General features: G+C 36.9%; 2 protein-coding genes across 2 annotated transcripts in view; one reads left to right on the top strand and one right to left on the bottom strand.

The window, feature by feature from the left end:
• Nucleotides 1–388: 388 nt before the first annotated feature.
• rtf2 (replication termination factor 2) overlaps nucleotides 389–20,946 on the bottom strand; it is a 33,581-nt gene continuing 13,023 nt past the window's right edge. The window contains exons 6-9 of the mRNA XM_066666677.1: nucleotides 6,369–6,482; nucleotides 5,349–5,403; nucleotides 4,902–4,970; nucleotides 389–1,758 (exon numbers count right to left, since the gene is read on the bottom strand). Coding sequence (XP_066522774.1) covers nucleotides 1,574–1,758; nucleotides 4,902–4,970; nucleotides 5,349–5,403; nucleotides 6,369–6,482 — 423 coding nt within the window. The 3' untranslated portion in view covers nucleotides 389–1,573. The remainder of the gene's footprint in view (nucleotides 1,759–4,901; nucleotides 4,971–5,348; nucleotides 5,404–6,368; nucleotides 6,483–20,946) is intronic.
• Nucleotides 7,532–13,172, top strand: gcnt7 (glucosaminyl (N-acetyl) transferase family member 7). Its single transcript, XM_066665362.1, has 4 exons — nucleotides 7,532–7,845; nucleotides 9,359–10,328; nucleotides 11,238–11,333; nucleotides 11,507–13,172. The coding sequence occupies exons 2-4, from the start codon at nucleotides 9,389–9,391 to the stop codon at nucleotides 11,758–11,760; spliced, it is 1,290 nt and encodes a 429-aa protein (XP_066521459.1). The 5' UTR covers nucleotides 7,532–7,845; nucleotides 9,359–9,388; the 3' UTR covers nucleotides 11,761–13,172.

Genomic DNA, 20,946 nt, shown 5'->3' with positions numbered 1-20,946 from the left:
AAATGGGTAAAACAAATATTACTTAATAGTTAACACTCTGCTGAAAGAAAAGCAAAAAATGCTAATTCACAGCAAAGACATAGACATTATATATATATATATATTCCCATCAACGAGTCGCCCCTAAACACAAGTGTATATTTGCACAGAAACAACTATCAGTAGAAACATCTGTACTCAAATAACCTCAGAGCTCATTTTTAAAGAGTCACAGAACAGTAAAACATAGTAAGCAGCATCAGAGGATAAAGTGGGAAATGACACTAAACATGAGGTCAATTCGAAAGTGATTCATACCAAGAATTCACTACAGGATTCAGCTATTAACTTAACAGAGGAGCACCCCAGTCTGAGACAAGAAACACACCCCAAGCTTACCCAGGAGGAGTATGAGACTTTTATTTACCCAAAATGAATGTAGACAGACACATTTGGTATCCAAGGTTATTTCACAAGAACGGTTTTTATTGTGTAAGAATGAATATTTGCCTTGGTGTGGTTTCTACTTATTTTATCTGTCATTGTCAATACTATCAAACATTAAAGGGTAAATTAAAATGTAGACTATGAGGTACAAAACTTTATAAAGAAAAAACACGTTTGTTTAAACAGGTTTATGATATATTAACACTTTCACTGAGAAAAGGTATTTGTCAAATAGTTTGTAAGGAACGGACCGAGTAAATACTTAAAAAAAAAAAACCTGTAATTATGCATTTTTCAAATCCAGGTAAAACTTTACTGCCCCATGTCATTCTGAGTGAGGGCTGGAGAAGAGTCAAGTTTGGAGGAATCACAACCTTCTTCGATAACATGTGGTTCCTTCCCTGTGAACATCTCCCAGTGAGCCAGCAAGATTAATGGAAGATATTGTCACTCCCTTGTCACTCTACAAAATGATTAAAATGTAGGAAAATGGCAACGGTGTCTAATTTTCATCCCTTAAATGTTCATAATTTCAGCAGCAACTTTATTAAGAACTAGCTACAATGACTGCTAATTTGAGGAGGTTCAGCAGTACTTAGCCAACGACTCGATTGCTGTAGTATATTCCACTATCCTCCACACTGAACCAAATCCATCAGCAAAATGGGACCACCATAAGACTTCATTTTTTTCAGGTTTTGAACCATTTTCATTTAAAGCAGTGACACCAGCACAGGGGTGGATCATTTGTGTAAATTGTAGTTACATCCACAGACCTGAAACTACACTGTGAAATGTGCCTAAACATTCAGAGAAACGAAGGCTCATTAACCTGGGACTCAGCGAATAGCATCCAAGAGGAGATGAACTAGAAATGAAATCAGTTAATTATATTAGCAAAGAAATAAGAGATTTATCACACATTCACCATCCAACAAAAATGTCTTGCTTAAACCAGGTATAATACAAACATGCAAAAAAGGTATTTTATATTTCTACAAAAACACACATGGTAAAATATTTCTTTAGGGGGGGACTTTAAAATCCCATATTGCAAGCGACAGAAATGAAATCTTTCATATTTCAATTTTAAAGAAGGCAAAAAATTCTCCATCACCACTAGAGGGCGCTCTAGAATAAGCAGCTCTCAAAAGTGGTAAGGAGTGTGGGTGACCCAGTTGGAGATTTGGTCTTTGGTGCGCTTGGCAGAGCTATGAGTAGTGAAGAGAGATTTGTAGGCTTCTGATTTCCCGTCCATATCCTGGATGGATCTTTTACTCCCCACAGCCGCACTGGGCTTCACCATTTTGGAACAGCCAGACGGCCCTGGAGCTGAGGGAGGAGAAACATCAAGTGAGAATAAACAACTACTATGATGCTTAAAGTTTACGAATCAAGTTCAATTCTGTACCGTCTAAAAGTTCAAATCACATTAAACAAATCTTTATAAATCCTTGACCATGCTTCCATTTAAGTTACAACAAAACACTGAAAATATTGCCAAAATAAAATCTAAAGCATTATATAAATATTTTTTGTCTCCCAGAGATGAGGATTATAGTTGAGAACGTGAGTCTAACTGACTTAACTCTAGATCAAATTCTAGACCTTTATGGAGACAAAGACATGAACAATGACTAGGATAGTTCATTAATACAAATTGCATTAATGACTATCAGTCATAGATTAAACAGATCAAATAGTTTTCAAGCTGAGTGCGCATCTTTGTAAAATACTGTTTGCTTTTCTCATGCAGCTTCTTTTCATTTTATTTAAACCGATTGTAACCTTCAAATATACACTGTTATGAGTTACTTGCATTCAAAACTTCAAAAATTCAAGTTTTTTCCCCTGGTTTAGACCACTAGTGACTAAACTGAGTGTAGCATGTTACTTAAAGGAATGTGACACCCTTGGATAAAACATTTAAAATTTCTTCTTGTAGCAGCCCAATGTTATTTTACAGTTTTTAACACGACTGAGGGTATTGTCCAGTATTACAGTACTCAGGCCATAGATTTAAACAATATCTATTTTGCTTCCCAGCACTTCCCTAGTTTCCTACATCTAAGTGTTAAAAGCTGCTATTCATTTATAAGCAATCAAGCTTTGACTGGTTAAAAAAAATCTGAGATTTAGAGAAACGCAAAATCACTGAAGATTGTGTGTAGTTCAGTGGCTTTTTCCTCCCCAAACAACACATTTTACTAAATAAAGAGGAGGGGGCGCCAGTCCTTCACAAAGAAAACACACACACAGGACACTTGAGTCGCCAATCCACCTACCAGCGTATTTTTTGGACCATGGGAGGACACCCACGTGAACACGGGGAGAACACACCAAACACCTCACAGACAGTCACCCAGAGCTGAATCCACGTCTCACACTACCTGCTACGCCTCCTTGTCGCCCTATTTATAAGTGTTCTGATATTCTGTCTGATCACCCCACGTGACACTTTCTAAAACGAGTGATTAGAAACACTTTTTTCCAATTGTGTTCCCGCACACAGGCATTCAGATATTTAAATATCAGTCTTACAAAGAACTGTTAAGAAAAATTATCATCATCACAAGGGTCATGGAAATACAGTGAGCATTAAACAAGGAAATGAATTAATACAAAGACAGGGAAATACAACTTACAACTTAGTGGAAATGTACACTGAAAGAAAGACCATTTCTAATTAATGTAACATTATTCCCATTTTAACAGAAAATAATTTTTTATACATTGATAACATTGTAGATTTTTCCAAATAATTGAAATGTAGATTACTAGGAGTTTAATATAATAGTGTTATTTTAAAATCATTGTTTTACTATACAGCCACAACATGCCTTTGGCTAAATTGTGCTGAGAAACCATTTTGATCTGAGGGTTTAAAACTGTTACCTGTTAAACAGGATGATTCGCTGGCATTTCTACAATGCTGACAGACAAGATACTTGTGCTTGGGCTTTTCACCTTGGCCTCATATGAATGCAAACCTGTCTGTGCTGTATTTCTCCTGTTTGCCAACTGGCTGACTGTTTTCATGACTTAACAAATTATAATGAGAACATGCACTGCCGTACCAGCAGGAATTAGTTGAGGTAGATTATGTTACATCTGTAACCAGTACATCAGAATAGCAGACAGCTCATAAGCCGACATTAACATCAGTTCAGCGTCAGGAGTGTTCTGGAATTAGCAGAGCCCCTCGTGATGCACCTGAACTGCAGCACCTTATGTTCAATATTATGATTATCTACTATATCATTAACTATGCCTGTAATATAGGATGACACCCATATGTTTAAAACTCTAAGAAGCCTTATAAGGTAACAGCACATCAACAGGTTTTTATCCACAAGGAGATGCATCTGCAGTGGCATCTACACTGTAGCACTGTTAGGGTCAAACTAACTTTGACAGTGTCAGACGGCTACATCACAGACGACTGATCACAAATCAGATCATTTTAAGAGGAATGAAACATAAAATAAATAACCCAATTGAAATTGGGTTTTAGAAGTTTAATGTCAGATATAAATCAATCAACAACGCTAACATTTCTTTTAAAGGTGTTCAGAATAACATCGGCATGCACATGCACACAGGTGTATAGAAAAAGGTGACGTAAAAAACACACTCCTTAACAACATTCACCTTTAAAATCATCCCCCCAAACACTATGATCCCAGAAGAGCAGCTCTTATGAACAGTGGGATCTGCCTGCAACCTTAGTCACATTCTGCGTCAGTGGCTTACTTCACTCCCAAGAGGCCACACTCAGGGCTCAGAAGCAGAGAGGTTCCTGTTCCATCAGCGATTAAACAAACTGAACAATCAGAGCCATAAACAACAGCTTCAATCACTGTACTTCAATTGTACGCTGTATTTGTTCAGTTTCTCAAAGTATGAGAGTGGCCATTTGCCCTCTTTGCTATATTTGCTTGCACTCAGGACCAATGAGCACAAAGGAAAACTATTAATTATGCACAGTGAAATCAGTGAAAAAATCTGCTATTCGCCCAGTCAGTAGTATGCTTTGGCTTGTGGAATACATACTAATAAGAGTGTAACCAAAATCACTTATTTTGTAAAAAGATACTCATATTCCGTTTGACAGCTAGAAAATACAAGTTAGCTTTATTAATCCTTAAAATAAAAGCTGAAATAAAAGCTTGTTCTATTAACAATGGTTAAGTGTTTATTTTACAGTTTTTGAGAGGGACCCATCTATTCATCCCTTCAAAATGCTGCATTAACTCAATTTAGTGGATTGTTTTCAAACATTCTGTATTATTTGCGTAGTGGATTACGCTGTATAAGAGTAGCATGTGAGAAAAAAAGAGTTAAAAAGCTTCCTGTCAGATTAACGGAGCATGTGTTCTGTTGTATAGTGACACACAGCTTTGGGTTGGAAACTATGTTAATAGGGTTGATATAAACTCACCATTTTTGAGCTGCTTGAAATTTGAAAAATGTACCTGAGTCGCTGCTGCTGCTGCCACTGCTGTTCTCCTCATTCACTGGGGCTGATTTAGACTCTGAAGACCCTTGATGGAAATCACAGCATTGAAATAGGGATAAGTAAGAACAACTAAAACAAAGCATGGATTATTTTGCATGTCACTGATTAAATTTAATCTCAAAAGCAGTGCTATTACAGGCTATACATTATTCCACTGACAGCAGATACTTGAAGCCTGTAGATATTTTTTAATAAAAACATGATTAACCCTATGATGAGAAGAAAATAAACCACACATACACTCATTTTATTAGGTTACTTTCATGTTCATTTTTAGGATTTTGAGCCCAAAGAAAAATGCAATATCCCCACAAAATAATTTTTTTTTCTGAATTATAATTTGCATCATACAATAGCTAACACACTAGAAAACATTTTGAGGAAACACTTTGGTTCACTATACCTTTTGAATCCACATGTTTGGAAAGAGCTTCAACACCACTGGTTTTCTTTGACTTCTGATAAAAGAGAAGACAAAATTTAGATAAACCAGTTCAATCAATCATCTTTGGCTGAATACATTAGCCCACCTAGTACATTAGACTGAGTCAGTGTGGCACTTCCACTTAATTTCACCCAAAAACATTTTCTCTCAGTCACTGAAATTAAATGAAAGAAAATATATATTTCATGTGTTTTTTACTACTTCCCCGTGCTACATTTAATACTGTATGATTGTATGCTACATATAATAATGTACTTTAATTAACAAATATTAATATATTGTCTGTAATTGTTCATCCTGTTCAGATCACGGTGGGTCCGGGTCCTACCCGGAATCACTGGGCACAAGCTGGGAACACACACTGGACAGAGCACCAGTCCATCGCAGGGCAACACACAATCATACATTCACCCACACCTATGGACAATTTTTAAGTAGCCAATCCACCTACCAACATGTGTTTTTGGACCATAGGGAGGGAACTAGTGCAGCCAGAGGAAACGCACTAGGACTCAACAAACTCCTCACAGACAGTCAACGGGAGCTGGGCTTTAACCCACAACGCCACTGTGTCACCAAATTAATAAACAAATACGTCTATTTTTTTCTTTGACAAATGTATGCAGCTAAGACACCACTATATATCATCAAACCAAACCAAGAATCTTGTGAATTATTATAACCATGAGGACAATATTAAATATTAGAGGATTTCTGTTCATTAAAGAGTTTATAGGCTGTGATATTAATACTGTACCTATATCAGATCATCATGACAACACACAAATACAGCAGAGGTAGCACCTACAGCAGTGCACAATTTTACAGTGATAAAGCAAACATAAAATAAATGAAACAATTTAAACTGGGTTTTAGACATTTAATGTCAGATATAAACCTTTATGAAATGACACATTTCTGGGAAACAGGGTTAAGACACAAACCACTTCTGAGTAATAAGTGAAGAACAGAGACAACCTTTCCTGTTTTAGCTTTGGCCCTCCTTTCCTCCATGGTGTTCTTTAATTTCTCTTGTTCTTCTTTGCTCCCATTAAGCACCACAATGTCTTCATCCCGAAATGGGTCTCCACACTACAGAAAAAAAAAAAAAAATATATATATATATATATATATATATATATATATTGTATAAGTTAAGGTTTAACCGTTACAATGCGTAAATGGATCATACTCACAAACTGCCTCACACCAGTAGTTTCATATCATGAGCACATCAATAAAGAAAAATGATGAAACCCAAAATGACATGTAAAACAAAACAGCATCAGTCATTCTGAAAGACTAAAAATAAATGTCACATGCAATAAACAAGGAGGCCAGCTTTAAAATGGAATCATCTGTGATATTAAATTAATAAGTTCTTGAAATAATCATTAAATATGAGACCTCAAGAGAGTATTTTGTCACTTTGGGTTGTTTAAAAGTGTTGTATACATTAATACTGTTAAAGTGTTAAGAGAAATAGTGGGTTCTTCCCTTCAGACTGAAACTTGCCCAATGTCAGCCATTATTTTTTCTAAATAAATAAATCAAAATAAATAGCAATGTGAAATTTTAGGCACAGATGAAAACTAGTCAAATGAAGCCTGGTGTGTGCGAACACAAAGACAAAGGCATTCATTTCCAGGGAAACTATTGTCTCCCACAGTGATTTCAATGCGACTTCTATCCGCAGTGGTGTTTTACACAAGAGGGCTAATCTCCTGAGCTGACCAGGCACCGCTCAAACAAGCTGCCTCTAAGGCTCAAAATGGCAAAACACTAAAGCACTTCTATCGAGTTCATAGCATATTTCCTGAATTTAGACAACATTCAGAAGAAGCCGAAAAATGGGGGGAGGTGCTTTGCAATAACAGGAACACCACATCAGTAACAGAGGGAGAAAGAAGAGCGTGAACAAAAGCAACAGGGTGAAGTGACCCAAAAATCAAGGATACGAAAGAGAGAAAGCAACTGAAAAAAAAACCCGGACTTTTATGCTCCATGGAAAAACAAGTAGAAACAGAGACACGGTTATAGAATGAACAGTGTGGAAAGGAACAAAAAAGGGGAGGAGACTTAAAGGACGTGTTGTGTGGGTGGTTGCTATGCATCTCTCAGCATGCTTTCTCTTTCTCACTTTCATACAGTCTCTCATTCTACCTCAAGGGAAATGTATCTGAGCAGCCAAACCCAGCGTGAACAGAGGACAGCACACTGACTACACAGTGGCAGCAATAAGAGCCAAAACTACACTGCAGCCTGCTCACGGCATAACAACGGGTCTTAAGGTACAGATCTCTTAACTGAAAAGCAGTTATAACTCTGCACTCCCTCAGGCAGTGTGCAGCAGTCTATGAGATCTTGCTGGAGCGGACACTCCTGGACGACAACATTCTGTAATGTTTAACTCTTTTCCATGAAAAATAGAAGTGGACTTTGGAGGAGCTGAAAGGTATGAGCACTCTTGGTCAATGTTTTAGGAAGTGGGATTTTGTACAGACTGGGGTATGTGTGAAAATATTAATTAGGATATTTAACAAGAGCTTAATGTTTATATAAAATGATAGATACATCGCACTTTGTGTAATATATTGTTTTACTCTAGTTCTGTGATCAGTTTTATAAACAGATGCATGTTGGAGAGGTACATGAAGGTTGTCGTAAAGCTGTCCACCTAAGTGAACATTTTATTTGCTATATAATTACTTTACTGTTGTTTCATCATTACTGGAAGACATGGGTGGTTTTTGGATATTTAAGAAAATTTGACTGCTACATCTAACATGCAGACATTGCATTTATGTAAGAATTTTATTTAGTAAAATGAAGAAAAAAAGGGAAAAAGAGAAAATTGAATTACAAATGGATCTCCCATTAATCCTCAACATTTTTTGATGTTGTTATAATGAACATATTATATTTAAAACAAAGGTAATATAATTTAGAGATGCACATATTTAGAAATGTTGGGGCCGATACGATAACCGATAATTAGCACCTTGGAGTACCTGATACTGATATTAATAAGCTATAAATTTGTCTTTTTGTAATAAAAGCAAAATTCACATTGGATTAAAGCTAAACAAATTAATTTTATCACATGTTATCATAGGAAAAGCCTTTTCTTCATTATTTTTAACTTTATTACTATTATTTTTTTTTAAATCAGTCGTGTTATTTACAGGTGCCAGTGCCTATGCGCAATCACAAAAAAGATGCACCAAGTTGGCAGCTCTGGTTTTACAGAAAATCAAAAATTTATTTTTGAATCTCCTCCCATTTAAACCCAGAGTATTTCACACAGATGAGAAGATATTATTTTCAGAATCTAATTCTGATATACTCCAACTGAACCATACCTAGATAAACTAAAAGTGAACATGCATACCAGTCATGTATGAGTTAACACAGTTTTGTTGGAGATGTTTGTTTGTTGCTGCCCAAACCTGCTGCATCCAACTATACCCAAGTAAATATGGAATAATGGAGAAATACCAGTGTGTTGAACACAATTTAGAAAAAAACATGCTATCATTTTGTAAAAAGCAAGTTCCTGAGCTTTCAATATTGAATGTGTTTTTTCCTCAAAGCTTTGGCATACAATAATAAAGCAAAATGTAAATTAGGTGCACTTCTTAAAACAACATATGGCCATTTACATAAAATGATGGCATACATTTTCATAGTCGAGTCAAAAAGCCTGTGTAAAATTTTCCCCCTACAGAGTCTGCCAAAGGATTACAAAAGTAACCAAACAGGAAATGTAAAAATAAATGAATCTGGGGGACATCTGTCACAGCTTAGGAGTTAATGTATGAACATGTGTCTTGTCATTCTGGTCTTTACTGAATATTCAAGGTTAAGTCACAATAACTTTACAAATGATCCTTACATATTACATTTATTCACAAAATTGCAGATCAGTCAGCTTACTGATTCTTTCTTTCCCAAATTATGACTTTTAGGTGGTACAACTATCAGGTGGTGCATTTATTATGCCCCAGCTTGAGAGTGCCAAGTGCAGCTTTCTCTTGTGCCTCGGAATATGCATCTTTATTTGCTCTATCATCTATCTTAGAGCCAAGAGGTTAGATATTCCTAAGGCGCAAAGACTCAGCCTCAGCTGCTACCCATTCCCAGTCAACTGCCAAATTCTGCCACCAAGTTCTTCTTCCATGAAATGGCAAAGAACAGCATGTCCAGAAGTCAGCACCTTCGATGACCGTCTGAACTGCTCTAAGATGCAGACTGAACTTCACTTCATAATGGAGCCTCTAAGCAGGGAGGAGGAAGAGTACCCTCTGGCCTTTATTATCACCATCCACAAAGAATTTGAAACGTTTGTGCGTCTGCTAAGAGCTATATACGCACCCCAGAATGTGTACTGCATTCACATAGACTATAAAGCTCCAGAAGGCTACAAAGCAAGTGTCCGAAACTTGGCTAAGTGTTTCCCCAACATTTTTTTGGCCTCAATTACTGAGAACGTGACCTATGCTGGATTTTCTCGCCTGAAGGCTGACATCAACTGCATGGAAGATCTCATAAGGTCTCCAGTCAAATGGAGAAAGGTCATAAACCTATGTGGCCAAGATTTCCCCACGAAGAGTAACCTAGAACTGGTTCGATACTTGCAAGAGGTGGAATGGAAGGACATAAATATGACCCCAGGTGTCAAACAGCCAAAGTCAATGCAGCACAGAACTCAAATGCAGCATGTAGAGGTCCAAGGACTCTATGTGATGCCCAAGGGTCACAAAAAAGGCCCTCCACCACATAATTTGCCAATCTACTTTGGCACTGCCTACTACACATTGACAAGACGATTTGTGGAGTATGTTCTCAACAACTCACTGGCCAAGGGCCTGTTAGAATGGTCCAAGGACACCTACAGCCCAGATGAGCATTATTGGGTAACCCTCAACCATGTGAAAGGTAAGAACAGATTCCTATGGAATATGATACACAAGCATATGCAAATAGTTAGAATATGTGCCCAACATATCGTTGCTGTACAGATAACAACACGTATGTCCAAAATCTAACTTTTCACGAACAGGAAAAGACTGTATTCCCCTGAGGGCAACAGTACAAATACGCTACAGATAGCGCAACTAAAACACATTACAGCTCAGAAATGTAAAAATATCTTTATTGGGACACATGTTTAAAAGTTTCAGATGAAAAATGGACTTTTGTAGACAGCAAATATTGACAAATACGGGTTTCTTTTAGTGGATTCCAATAAACCACATCCACCTCCGTGTGACCACAGCCTCCTAAAACACTGCTGTTATGAATCTATGTTTTAGCTAAAGCAGAGTCTATCATTAATATATTTGATCGAAATCAACATATTTCATCTTTATTGTGATTAATTATAGCCATGCTGGTCTAATATTTCACGTGATTAAATGTAAAAAGCCTTTAACTTTAGCATGGATGCTCAAACAGTACCAGGAGAACAGGGGAGGTGAGAGGTACATGGTTTTGATGAACAGGTCTAGCAGTCAATGGAGATACTTGTTAAAGAAACTGATTTTTCAGCTTTTTATTGGTCATTTTGATATTAGCTACTTTGAACAGACAGAGAATAATGCACACATGTAAAAAAGAGAAAATGCTAAAAATGGAGATACGTGTTTTTAAATCAGACAATGATGATATTTAAAAGCTGGGGAAATATATTGGGATAAATAAACATTACAACACACCGGCAAAAACACATCCGAAGTTCATAAAATGGACAAAAGATACATATAAAAGGAATTAAATATTCTGCTTGAATAGATATATTTGAATAAATAAAAAGCAAGTTGTAATAACATGTTTAAACCTCTACAGATGCCCCAGGGAGTAAGATAGATGGTGGCTGGGAAGGAGATATTCGTGCAATTAAATGGAGGAACCAAGAGGGAACAGCACACCAAGGCTGTAATGGTACTACTTCAAAAAACCTCTCTTATTCGGTGCAATCCTGTCTAAAGCGGTCAAAAAAAATCTCATGCAGTCCTTATATCTGTGAGACAATAAGTAAAGGATTTACACAACACAGGATGAGATGAATGCATCTACACTACTTATCTAATCACAAACACTGTTTTCCTCCACAGGACGCTATGTCAGAGACATCTGCATTTATGCTACGAAGGACTTAAACTGGATAGTCGAAAAAAACAGCATGTTTGCTAATAAGTTTGAGAGCACTAGCTTCCCTGAGGCTTTGGACTGCATGGAACAGTGGCATAGGCACAAAGTCCTTCAACAAGCAACGGTGCCCATTCAGCCATCATGGCAACTAGCAACAGAAGTCAATATCAGCAGTGCCTCACCAGCAGGGATGAAGGTGAAATCAAAGACATGGTGAAAATCAAGATAAATGAAAACTGTGCAAAAGAAAATGGGTATAATGCCTTTAAATTTATTGTGGCTTATTTATTTTTTACTACTCAGGGTCATGTTTGTGTTTCTCATGATATGTGGACAAAAATCATCAATGATTAAATTATTACTGCATCAGTTCTATATTTATAGAAAATGTAACAAAAAAAAAGAGAAAATATTCCTTACAATGTCCTTAAATCAGATGGTTTAGGAAGCCTAAGTCATTCATTAATAAAATATTACATCTAACAGAAGCAAGAGTTAATGTGCACACTTTCTCTAAATGGGCTTTCAATATCTCAGAAAGGCTCAATATCCAAGCACTACTGACCACATCCACATAGAACCACATGAACATTAGTAATATAATACAATGCATTTGCCATTATTTTAAGTGTCTTAGAAAACTAGGCTTTGCTGCCTCGCATTCTAAATTTATGTTGGCCATTCAATATCATGCAAGCGGCCAAGACAATTTTAGGTTTATGTGGTTTTGTTTAAGTTTATGACAGACAGAAATGTTGGTAGCACACTCCATCTGATAACACTGTTGTGTTTTCTTTCTTTGAATTAAGATAAAGCTATAACCAAACATACATATTAATCCACTAATACCTCCACACTGCACTTGTTTTCATAAAAACACTGAAATGCTTTTATTAAACATTCATTTAAATTAAATATGCCAAAATATATGTACATATATGGAAATATATAGGAAAAAAAGCTATTGCTCCTTAGCTCTGATCAGAACTCAAATAGCACATGCACTGGTCATCTTTATATTGCTTGGCTTTTTTAATGACTATAAGTGATAGCAACTGCAGATTTAATGTGTGTTTTACAGTACTAAAGTTATATGCAACATTCATAAACCTTAGCCCTGGAGCACCCATGGGTTTTCCAAACTTTGAAATATTTAGGAGTTAGCATGCACATATGTTTTTAAAATAAGTGTGAAAACTATCATCTGCACTGAATGGACACTCCAGAACAAAGACTGCAAAATGAGACATCAGAAGTTATTTAACAGTTTCCTAGTTGTATACGTGTTAAATTAAACTGTTATATGAATATATGTCTGGGGAGTGAGGGCTGGCTGTTGTTACTCTATTTCTGCAAAACTGGGAAGAGTTTTTTAGTGGGGTATAAGGTATTTAACGTTTTTCCTTGTGTATAATATAGCTGCTGTATGAATTGTAATACTAAACATACAAGGTCTGCTTGACCTTATTCCAGTGCACTGTCTCTGCAAATTATTGAGCTATTATATTTCTTTTACATTTCTTCAGAAGTCCTTTTGTAAATGCCAAAACTGATAAACACCTTACATGTTTTCTATTGTAATAGTATGAAATAAGACACTATATTAAAGAGAAAAGTGTTTTAGTAATAAAGAGGATTAATCAAAAATTGTATGAAAGATTTCATTTTGTGAAATAACACATTATACTCTATGCATTTTTATACTGAACAGAGCCCTTTCAAAAAACAAGTTTTTTTTTGTTTTATTTTTGTAAAAACAAGCCTGAAATGGATCGCCCGATGCCCCTTTTTAATGAATCATTTATTCACTAAAGCATTTCTTCTGCTTATATGGCAATTTTGTTTTAATTTAACCATGTTCATGTAGAAAATTTGTTTATCTCCACTCCTAAGCCTTGACAAGCAGCAATGCTACTAAAAAGCAGAAATGGCTTATACAATGTTTTTGATGCAAGGGCTCAGAAGACCAAACTGTGATAATCTGGGGAGATAATCAAGCTCATGTATGACATTTTGAAAGTAAACCAAACATGCAAATTTGTGTTGTTAACCTTCAGGTTTCAACAAACATGCAGAGATGTTCTGATATATGGGAACCGTTGGCTGATGTAAATACTGTTCATGAAAATACAGTGCTTTGCTAAAGTCTCCTGGGGTCAAACCAAAAAAACATTTTTGGGGGGTTTTAACCATTTGATTTACACGAACAATACATAAAGGCACTGTTCACGAATTTTAATCCTGAACATATATATTAAAAAAAATCAAATTCAGAATTTTTTCTCAGCATTTGCTAGCTCTTCATTCAGTTTGCGCGCTGGAAGAAGATATATATATATATATATATATATATATATATATATATATATATATATATTTGTGCGCAGCTCGATCCGAACTGGCTCAGCCAATCTCCTTCGGCATTGCTGGCTCAGGCATGGCTGAGAAATTGCATCTGGAGGCGTTTAGATGGTGGAGAGGCCTCCAAGCAATGAAAAGCAGTGAATATGTTGCAATATTCCTGATTCACAATCGGGTAATGTTAACATATTTTTTGCTGTTTCAGATGCATTATTTGATGAGTAAAAACTGCATGAAGTTAAACGCAGACTGAAAGTGGTACATAAGTAAACAGCTTGAATTACAAATACATTTCTTAGGAGATTCAAACAGCAAATAGAAACTTGCAGACAAGCTCTTCAAGTACAGTCGGTTTCATACTCATACTGCTCCACCTTACAGAATATGTAAGAATGGGTTTTCTTGACTTCTGGGTTATTGTTGCTGAGTATAATCATGTTACAGTACTGACCTGAAATCAAGTCAAACCTCTCAACACCTAAACTGATGGCAATATGCTGCAAAAAAAGCAAAAAAACACCTATAACAACTATACAGGTTGTTATAACCTATAATAGGTTTCTAATTGTGAATATAAAAACGTTGTACTCAAAATCTTGGATTCAACCGACGCAAAGTTATACTTTGGTGGCACTCTAGCTAATACTCTCTGTAATGGAAATTTTCACATAGTATAAATACTCTGTGCTATTGTATGTTTATCACCTTAAGGTTAATAAACTACTTACTGATTGCAAATGCTCTGTTAGATTTCAATTCTTAATAGTATTTATTTTCTCCACCACAATTTGGCGTTGTCGGCAGGATTTCGTACTGTCTTGGAGGGGGGGGATAGTTCCCAGTAGAAAGGGACTGATCACCCCTTGAACCCCATCTCACCTGTTTGAGGAATGGGACACAGACCGACCTCCCATCCCTGACATGCTGAAATTCTTGAAAGAATTGGGTGGTTGAAAATTTTTTTCAAAATTCCTTGGTGAGTATCTTGCATTTCAGAAAGAGTTTATACGTGTGATGTCCGTATAATGTTGTCTGTGTGAAGGTATTCAATTCTTGGTCGCTCCAAGAATCTCAGAAATGGGTCAAGGTAATTCAAAGGGAGGGAAAGGGAAACATTTCCCAGCCCTAATAGTGCATTGCAATGAACCTCCTTTTGGTGCATTAATAGAGGGCATAAAACAAAGGGAACCAGATAGCTGCATTCGATTAGATGAATGGGTAAAATGCTGTCACTTTCCCCCCTGAGGGGAGATTAAATATAAATGAACTAGTCAACTTTAAACAACAATTACAAGTTCAACAATACAGTTCTGATAAAGCTGAAGAACTTTGTAATAGTAACAAAATAAAAAAAATAACCAGAGAATTTCCCTTGTAAACCAAATTGGCAAGCTTATGAGACAGGCAGCGCAAAAAGAGGCAGAAAAGGAAAAGGAAACCCAGGCGTGCTGGCAATGAAGTCGTTATCAACCCTCCTCTAACCTCAGCTACTCCACAGCCAACAAAAGCTCAACCCAAAACCAAAGTGATAGAAGGGATGAAGATGAGAGAAATCATCCTCCGTCAGCAAAAGGATGAAGAGTTTGAACGTTTGCAGCAACGTGCTAATGTCCTGGAAGAGCAAATCAGAGAGCTGGAAGAAAGAAGCAGAAAAAAAGAAAGCAGCAAGACCTCCTCCCACTGCACCTCCTCAGGAAAGCCCAGAGGGACTGAGCACCTCGCTTCAAATGCCAAGTATCCAGCTGATGGGACCTAATGGAGAAGATTATGTTTTCAGACCCATGGACAATGTAAGACAAAGACTGTATGTGAAGATCTCCCTCTGATTTCAGAGGGAGGACCGAAGTTTGTGGTCAAGCTGAAGCTTTTTGTAAATGGGTGGAAACCTTCTGTGAATGAACTGACAAAAAGTATGTGCACACAGGTTGAAACTGGAATGGACTAAAGTACAAGGGAATCTGCCTTTTCCCAAAGACGTACATTATGGGGGGCACCCTGGATCACCCTACCAAGTGGCAGTGACTGCCCTCTATACAAGGATCAAAGCAGCGATTCCAGTCAGACTGAATCTGGACAAACTGTCTCAGTGCAAACAGAAAGAAGGACAGACTGTTGTTGATTATCTACATGAACTGGAACAAATCCACGAAGCTCACTCCGGACTTCAGAAACCCGCTGACTATCCCGGAAACGACATGAGTCCATGGGAAAGCCACTTAAAAGAACACTTCCTAAGTGGTTTGAAATCCGACATTCAGACAGAGGTGAAAGATGATTGTGTGGAAGTGGCCACAGGAAGACTACAGACCGTCCTGGCATTTGCATGTCGAATAAAGACTGAATGAGAAAGTGAAGAAAAGATAACAAATGACAGAAAAGGAGCAGCACCAACTGCAGTGTGCTGTGCTGGAGATGGCAAAAGCTGGTTTCAGAGGAGACAGAAGAAGAGGAAGGAGGTAGAGGATGTGGAAAATGTGGCACTGGCTTCAGAGACTTCTCTCAATACAAGTGTTAAAACTGTAACAAAATGGGAAACATTGCTGTTAATTGTCCTGAGAACCAGCCAGCGAAAGAGACACAGTTTGAGGGAGAGGAGGCATGAATCATACAGGGATCAGAACACACACCACACACACATCTGGATACTGGTAAGATCGTTTTAAATTATCAAATGCTTCTAACAAACCCTCTGCCTTGCCGACAACTGAATTACAAATTGCGGGTCAAATTTTAATTTTTTTAGTTGACACTGGGGCTACAATTTCTGTTCTAAAAACAGGGGCATGTTTATCAGGGAGGAAAACATCTATATTTGGGGTGGGTAGAGTTCTTTTAATGGAATCTTACACTGATGAGCTTTGGTGTCACCATGCAGGAAGTGACACAGCCCTACAACATGCTTTCCTTCAATCACCAAATTGCCCTGTGAATCTTTTAGCTAGGGACCTAAGGTGTAGGAATGAAATTGTCATGCACGAAGGAGACTATTGAGATAAACATTTTAAATTTGCCACAAATTCCATCCAATCCTACACGCATGTGGATGGGATGGCAGTTAGAAAAATCAAACCTATAGTTACCCTTTTTAAATAATTTACGGGCAAAATTTAATCATGATAATGTCAAAACCTCTGGGGATTTGCATTGCACTGTTAGTGTGGACACTACACCTGTTGGAATGGAAAAAATGTGTGTGTTCCAAGGTAGAGACAATGTGTTAGTCACTGCAACCGCTTTCTTTGCTGGAGACCAATGGGCGGGCTGTGCAGTAAGTCTAACCTCAGATCAGAGTCAGAACCACAGAATGGTTTTGAAGAGAGGAACCTCACATTTTCTTAGCAAAGGAAAACAACAAACAATGGAAAGACATGTCAAACTTATTCTTAACCTGTTTAACAATCACCGATTGGCAACTTAGTGAAACTGAAATTTGGGAATATTCAAAGACATCCAAAACATATTGAACAACAGTATATTTGTCTCAACAAATCAGCATCAATAACGAAGCAGATTTTCTAGATGCCATTGAACCTTGGCTGTGGTCCAAAGGCAAATATGATGTTGGTCTTATGAAAGAAGCTCCAGAATTAATAATCACTCCAAAAAGCGATTACAGGCCGTGCACAACTCAATATCCTCTGAAAAAGGAGGCCATCGATGGAATAACCCCTGTTTTCAACAGTTTGTTGGAAAGAGGGATTATTATAGAATGTCCGGACTCACCATGTAGATCTCCAATTTGGGCTCTAAAAAAATCCACAGCTCCAGGAAAACCAGAGCAGTGGCACTTTGTTCAAGACTTACAAGCAGTAAACAAGGCTATTCATGCTCGAGCACCAGAAGTTCCAAACCCGCACACTATTCTGAGTCAGGTGCCAAAAAATTCTCAGTGGTTCTCAGTGATAGATTTGGCAAATGCTTTTATCAGTTTGAAAGTGCACAAAGATTTCTCAATTTTGACAGACAGAATTCTTTAAAACCACCTCCTATATCGAAATAGTAAAATATTGTAATATCATCACATTTAAACTGAGTTATTTGTACTATTATTTTTAATACAAGAATTTGTTAAACTGTTGCAAGTCCAACGTGTAAAGTCCAATGTGTAATAGTGGATGTTCAATTTTTGTATTTTTTTACATATTTTGTAAATGTTTTATATATTATTTTTTATATTATGTGTAGTAATATAAGTTTGCTTTTCAGTATATAGATTCTAGAGTTTCTGTATGTTCTTAGTGTCCTTAGAGACAAGGGGAGGAATTGCAATGGAAATTTTTATATGGCTCTGTTGAAAGACCCTGTCCGCTTGTTTTGTCTGTATATTCATTTCTAATCGTCAACACAACTCACAAATTAAAAGTGCATGTCAGGTCAGTTCGAGGTCAGTGCTTTATCAGAACAAAACATTCTGTCCCTCATCTTGAATATCAAACTGGGATGTCTCTAAGGAAACTAAGCTTGCAGAGTGATTATCTTATGCTTATGACATATAAACTACCTTTATAAACCCTCTGTGAAAACATCTTCTTTGTCCACATTCACATAGTGCTCTGTGCTATTGTGTGTAGACCACCTTAAGGTTAAATAAACTACTTTCTGACTGAAAATGCTCTGTTAGATTTCAATTCTTAATACTTGTATTTATTTTCTCCACCACAGGCATGACCATAGATTCGGCTCCCTGAAGTTTTCAGGGTCTCGGAGAGAGGAATCAGCTTTGAGCGATAAAGAATATTTCATAAATGTACTATTTTGTTGTTGTTGTAGGAAACAAAAATACACCATGAAGCTTGAGTCTGAATATGCCTTTAAAACAAAAAAATATATATATTTAGGGTTTACTTACTTTTTAGGAAGAATTACATCTAACATAATATTACAGCTCAAGTAGTATTTATGGCACACTAGGGCCTTAACTAATTAAAGAAGATTTTTTTTTATATATTTACTATACAACACACTAAAATGACTAGTATGTGTCATCAGATATTAAGGAAATCTTTAGCATCCCTAATGGCATCCCTGAGAGCAGTGCTTCAGCCAGAATGTTATTCTTTGAGGAGGCCTTGTCCGGAGCGGAGCTCTTCTGGGTTTTAGGCCTGAGATTTCTCTGCCTGATCAGACTACAGTGCACAAACCCCAGGTTGCCAGATAAAACACAAACTGTGTGCTACAGCCACAGAAGTGAGTATGCGAACAGAGATTAAACGTTTCCTGAACATAAAAGCCTCGGCATACTGCTAAAAAGTTCCATTACCAGAGACACAGTAAAATGAGTAGGAATACTGGTGAAGAATTTGAAAGTTGGAGGCAACAAGATGCATATGTATTGATAAAAGGTATAAAATGTTGAGTTGTTTGTGGGTTTTAGACAAATTGAATATTCAGCACAGATAACATATGTAAAGTCCATGTATTGTGTTGTTTTAGACAAATAAGTGAATAATGACAAACAATTAGGGATGCAAACTCCATTGACTGTGTGTTTTAAATTAATATACAGAGTAGATAAGGGATGTGAAATCTCTGGTTTGATTATGAAAGAAAAAGCATTCAGAGCAGATATGGGATGTGAACTTCATGGTTTTTGTTCTTTAGATGGATAAATTGTGAAATAAGAGCAGAAAGTGGGATGTAAATGCCATTTTTTCATGTGTATAAACCAATAAATTGGGGAATGTGTTGTTGCTAAGTCAACTTTAGCCTTGCATTGCCCATTTAAGGTGGAATAGAAAATTCAGAAGCTGCATGGCGATTAGCTACACTATTTCCCTTGTACATTTGAATATGGAAAAATTGTGAATAATAAGCAAACAACAGCCTCCTAAACATTTCAGGTGGAAGAGAAGAATCAATAAGGAAGATAAAAGCCTTGTCTAGTGAAATATGTCATGTGAAAATATTAAGTGAAATATGAAGCTTGTAAAAACCTTGCCTATTGTTAGCGTAGATATTTGTTTCATATAATTTACATACTTTTTTCTGTGTAAATATGTTTATGGCACATTTGTTTTAGCTATGATAGTCCAAATTTTTTAAATATCCCTCATGTAAGTTAAACTTTCCCTAACCAGGTGCAATACTCATTTTAACTGCTTGCTGCCAGTATACAGATTGGTCCTTTAACTTCTGAAATTAACTCATTTTATGGGTTTCATAGCAAGTCAACTTTTTGGTTTTAGCTAAAATTTTTAGTCCATATCAACAACCTGGATTTTTTGTCGACTGCTTAATATTCCAATAAATATTCATTTAAATTCCTGATTTTAATGCGACAAAACAGGAACAGAAAACATGGAGGGGGGGGGGGGTTGTTTACACGATACTGTATTTCCCTATTCTGAGTCCATGAGCGCCATAATGGAAAACATTTACAGAGTTCTTCATCCTGTTGTACAGCAAGCTTTGGGCCGAAAATAAAAAAATATATTAAATAAAGAGTTATTTACAGGGGAGTAGCTTTTTACTACTTATTAACTAAGTAATCGCTTACAAGATGATAAATCATTAATTTAATTAACGCTTGTCAAATACAGTCAAATGGCAAAATTCTTACACATTCATTCTTCAGTCTCATCATCGGGATAATATTCAAATGCATAAACAACTGATGAATGATCTCACAGTTAGCAGGGCTGAATTTCCAAGTCAATGAGACTTGTTTATCTTACAGCTAACAGTCCTGACATTGTTTCCTCATGAAAATACAACATTCCTCTCTTGTAATCTGTTAAAGCTTAGTTCTCATCAGACAGATGTGGAAATTGTATTCATTCATTCTTTCATTATCTGTAAGCGCTTATCCAGTTTAGGGTCGCGGTGGGTCCAGAGCCTATCTGGAATCATTGGGCGCAAGGCAGGAATACACCCTGGAGGGGGTGCCAGTCCTTCACAGGGCAACACTCACTCACACCTCCGGACACTTTTGAGTCACCAATCCACCTACCAACGTGTGTGTTTGGACTGTGGGAGGAAACCCAAGCACCTGGTGGAAGCCCACGTGGACACAGGGAGAACACACCAAACTCCTCACAGACTC

Source organism: Hoplias malabaricus, chromosome 3, assembly GCF_029633855.1.
Source record: "Hoplias malabaricus isolate fHopMal1 chromosome 3, fHopMal1.hap1, whole genome shotgun sequence".
Taxonomy (NCBI): Eukaryota; Metazoa; Chordata; class Actinopteri; order Characiformes; family Erythrinidae; genus Hoplias; species Hoplias malabaricus.
This window is presented reverse-complemented; position numbering and strand designations above follow the sequence as displayed.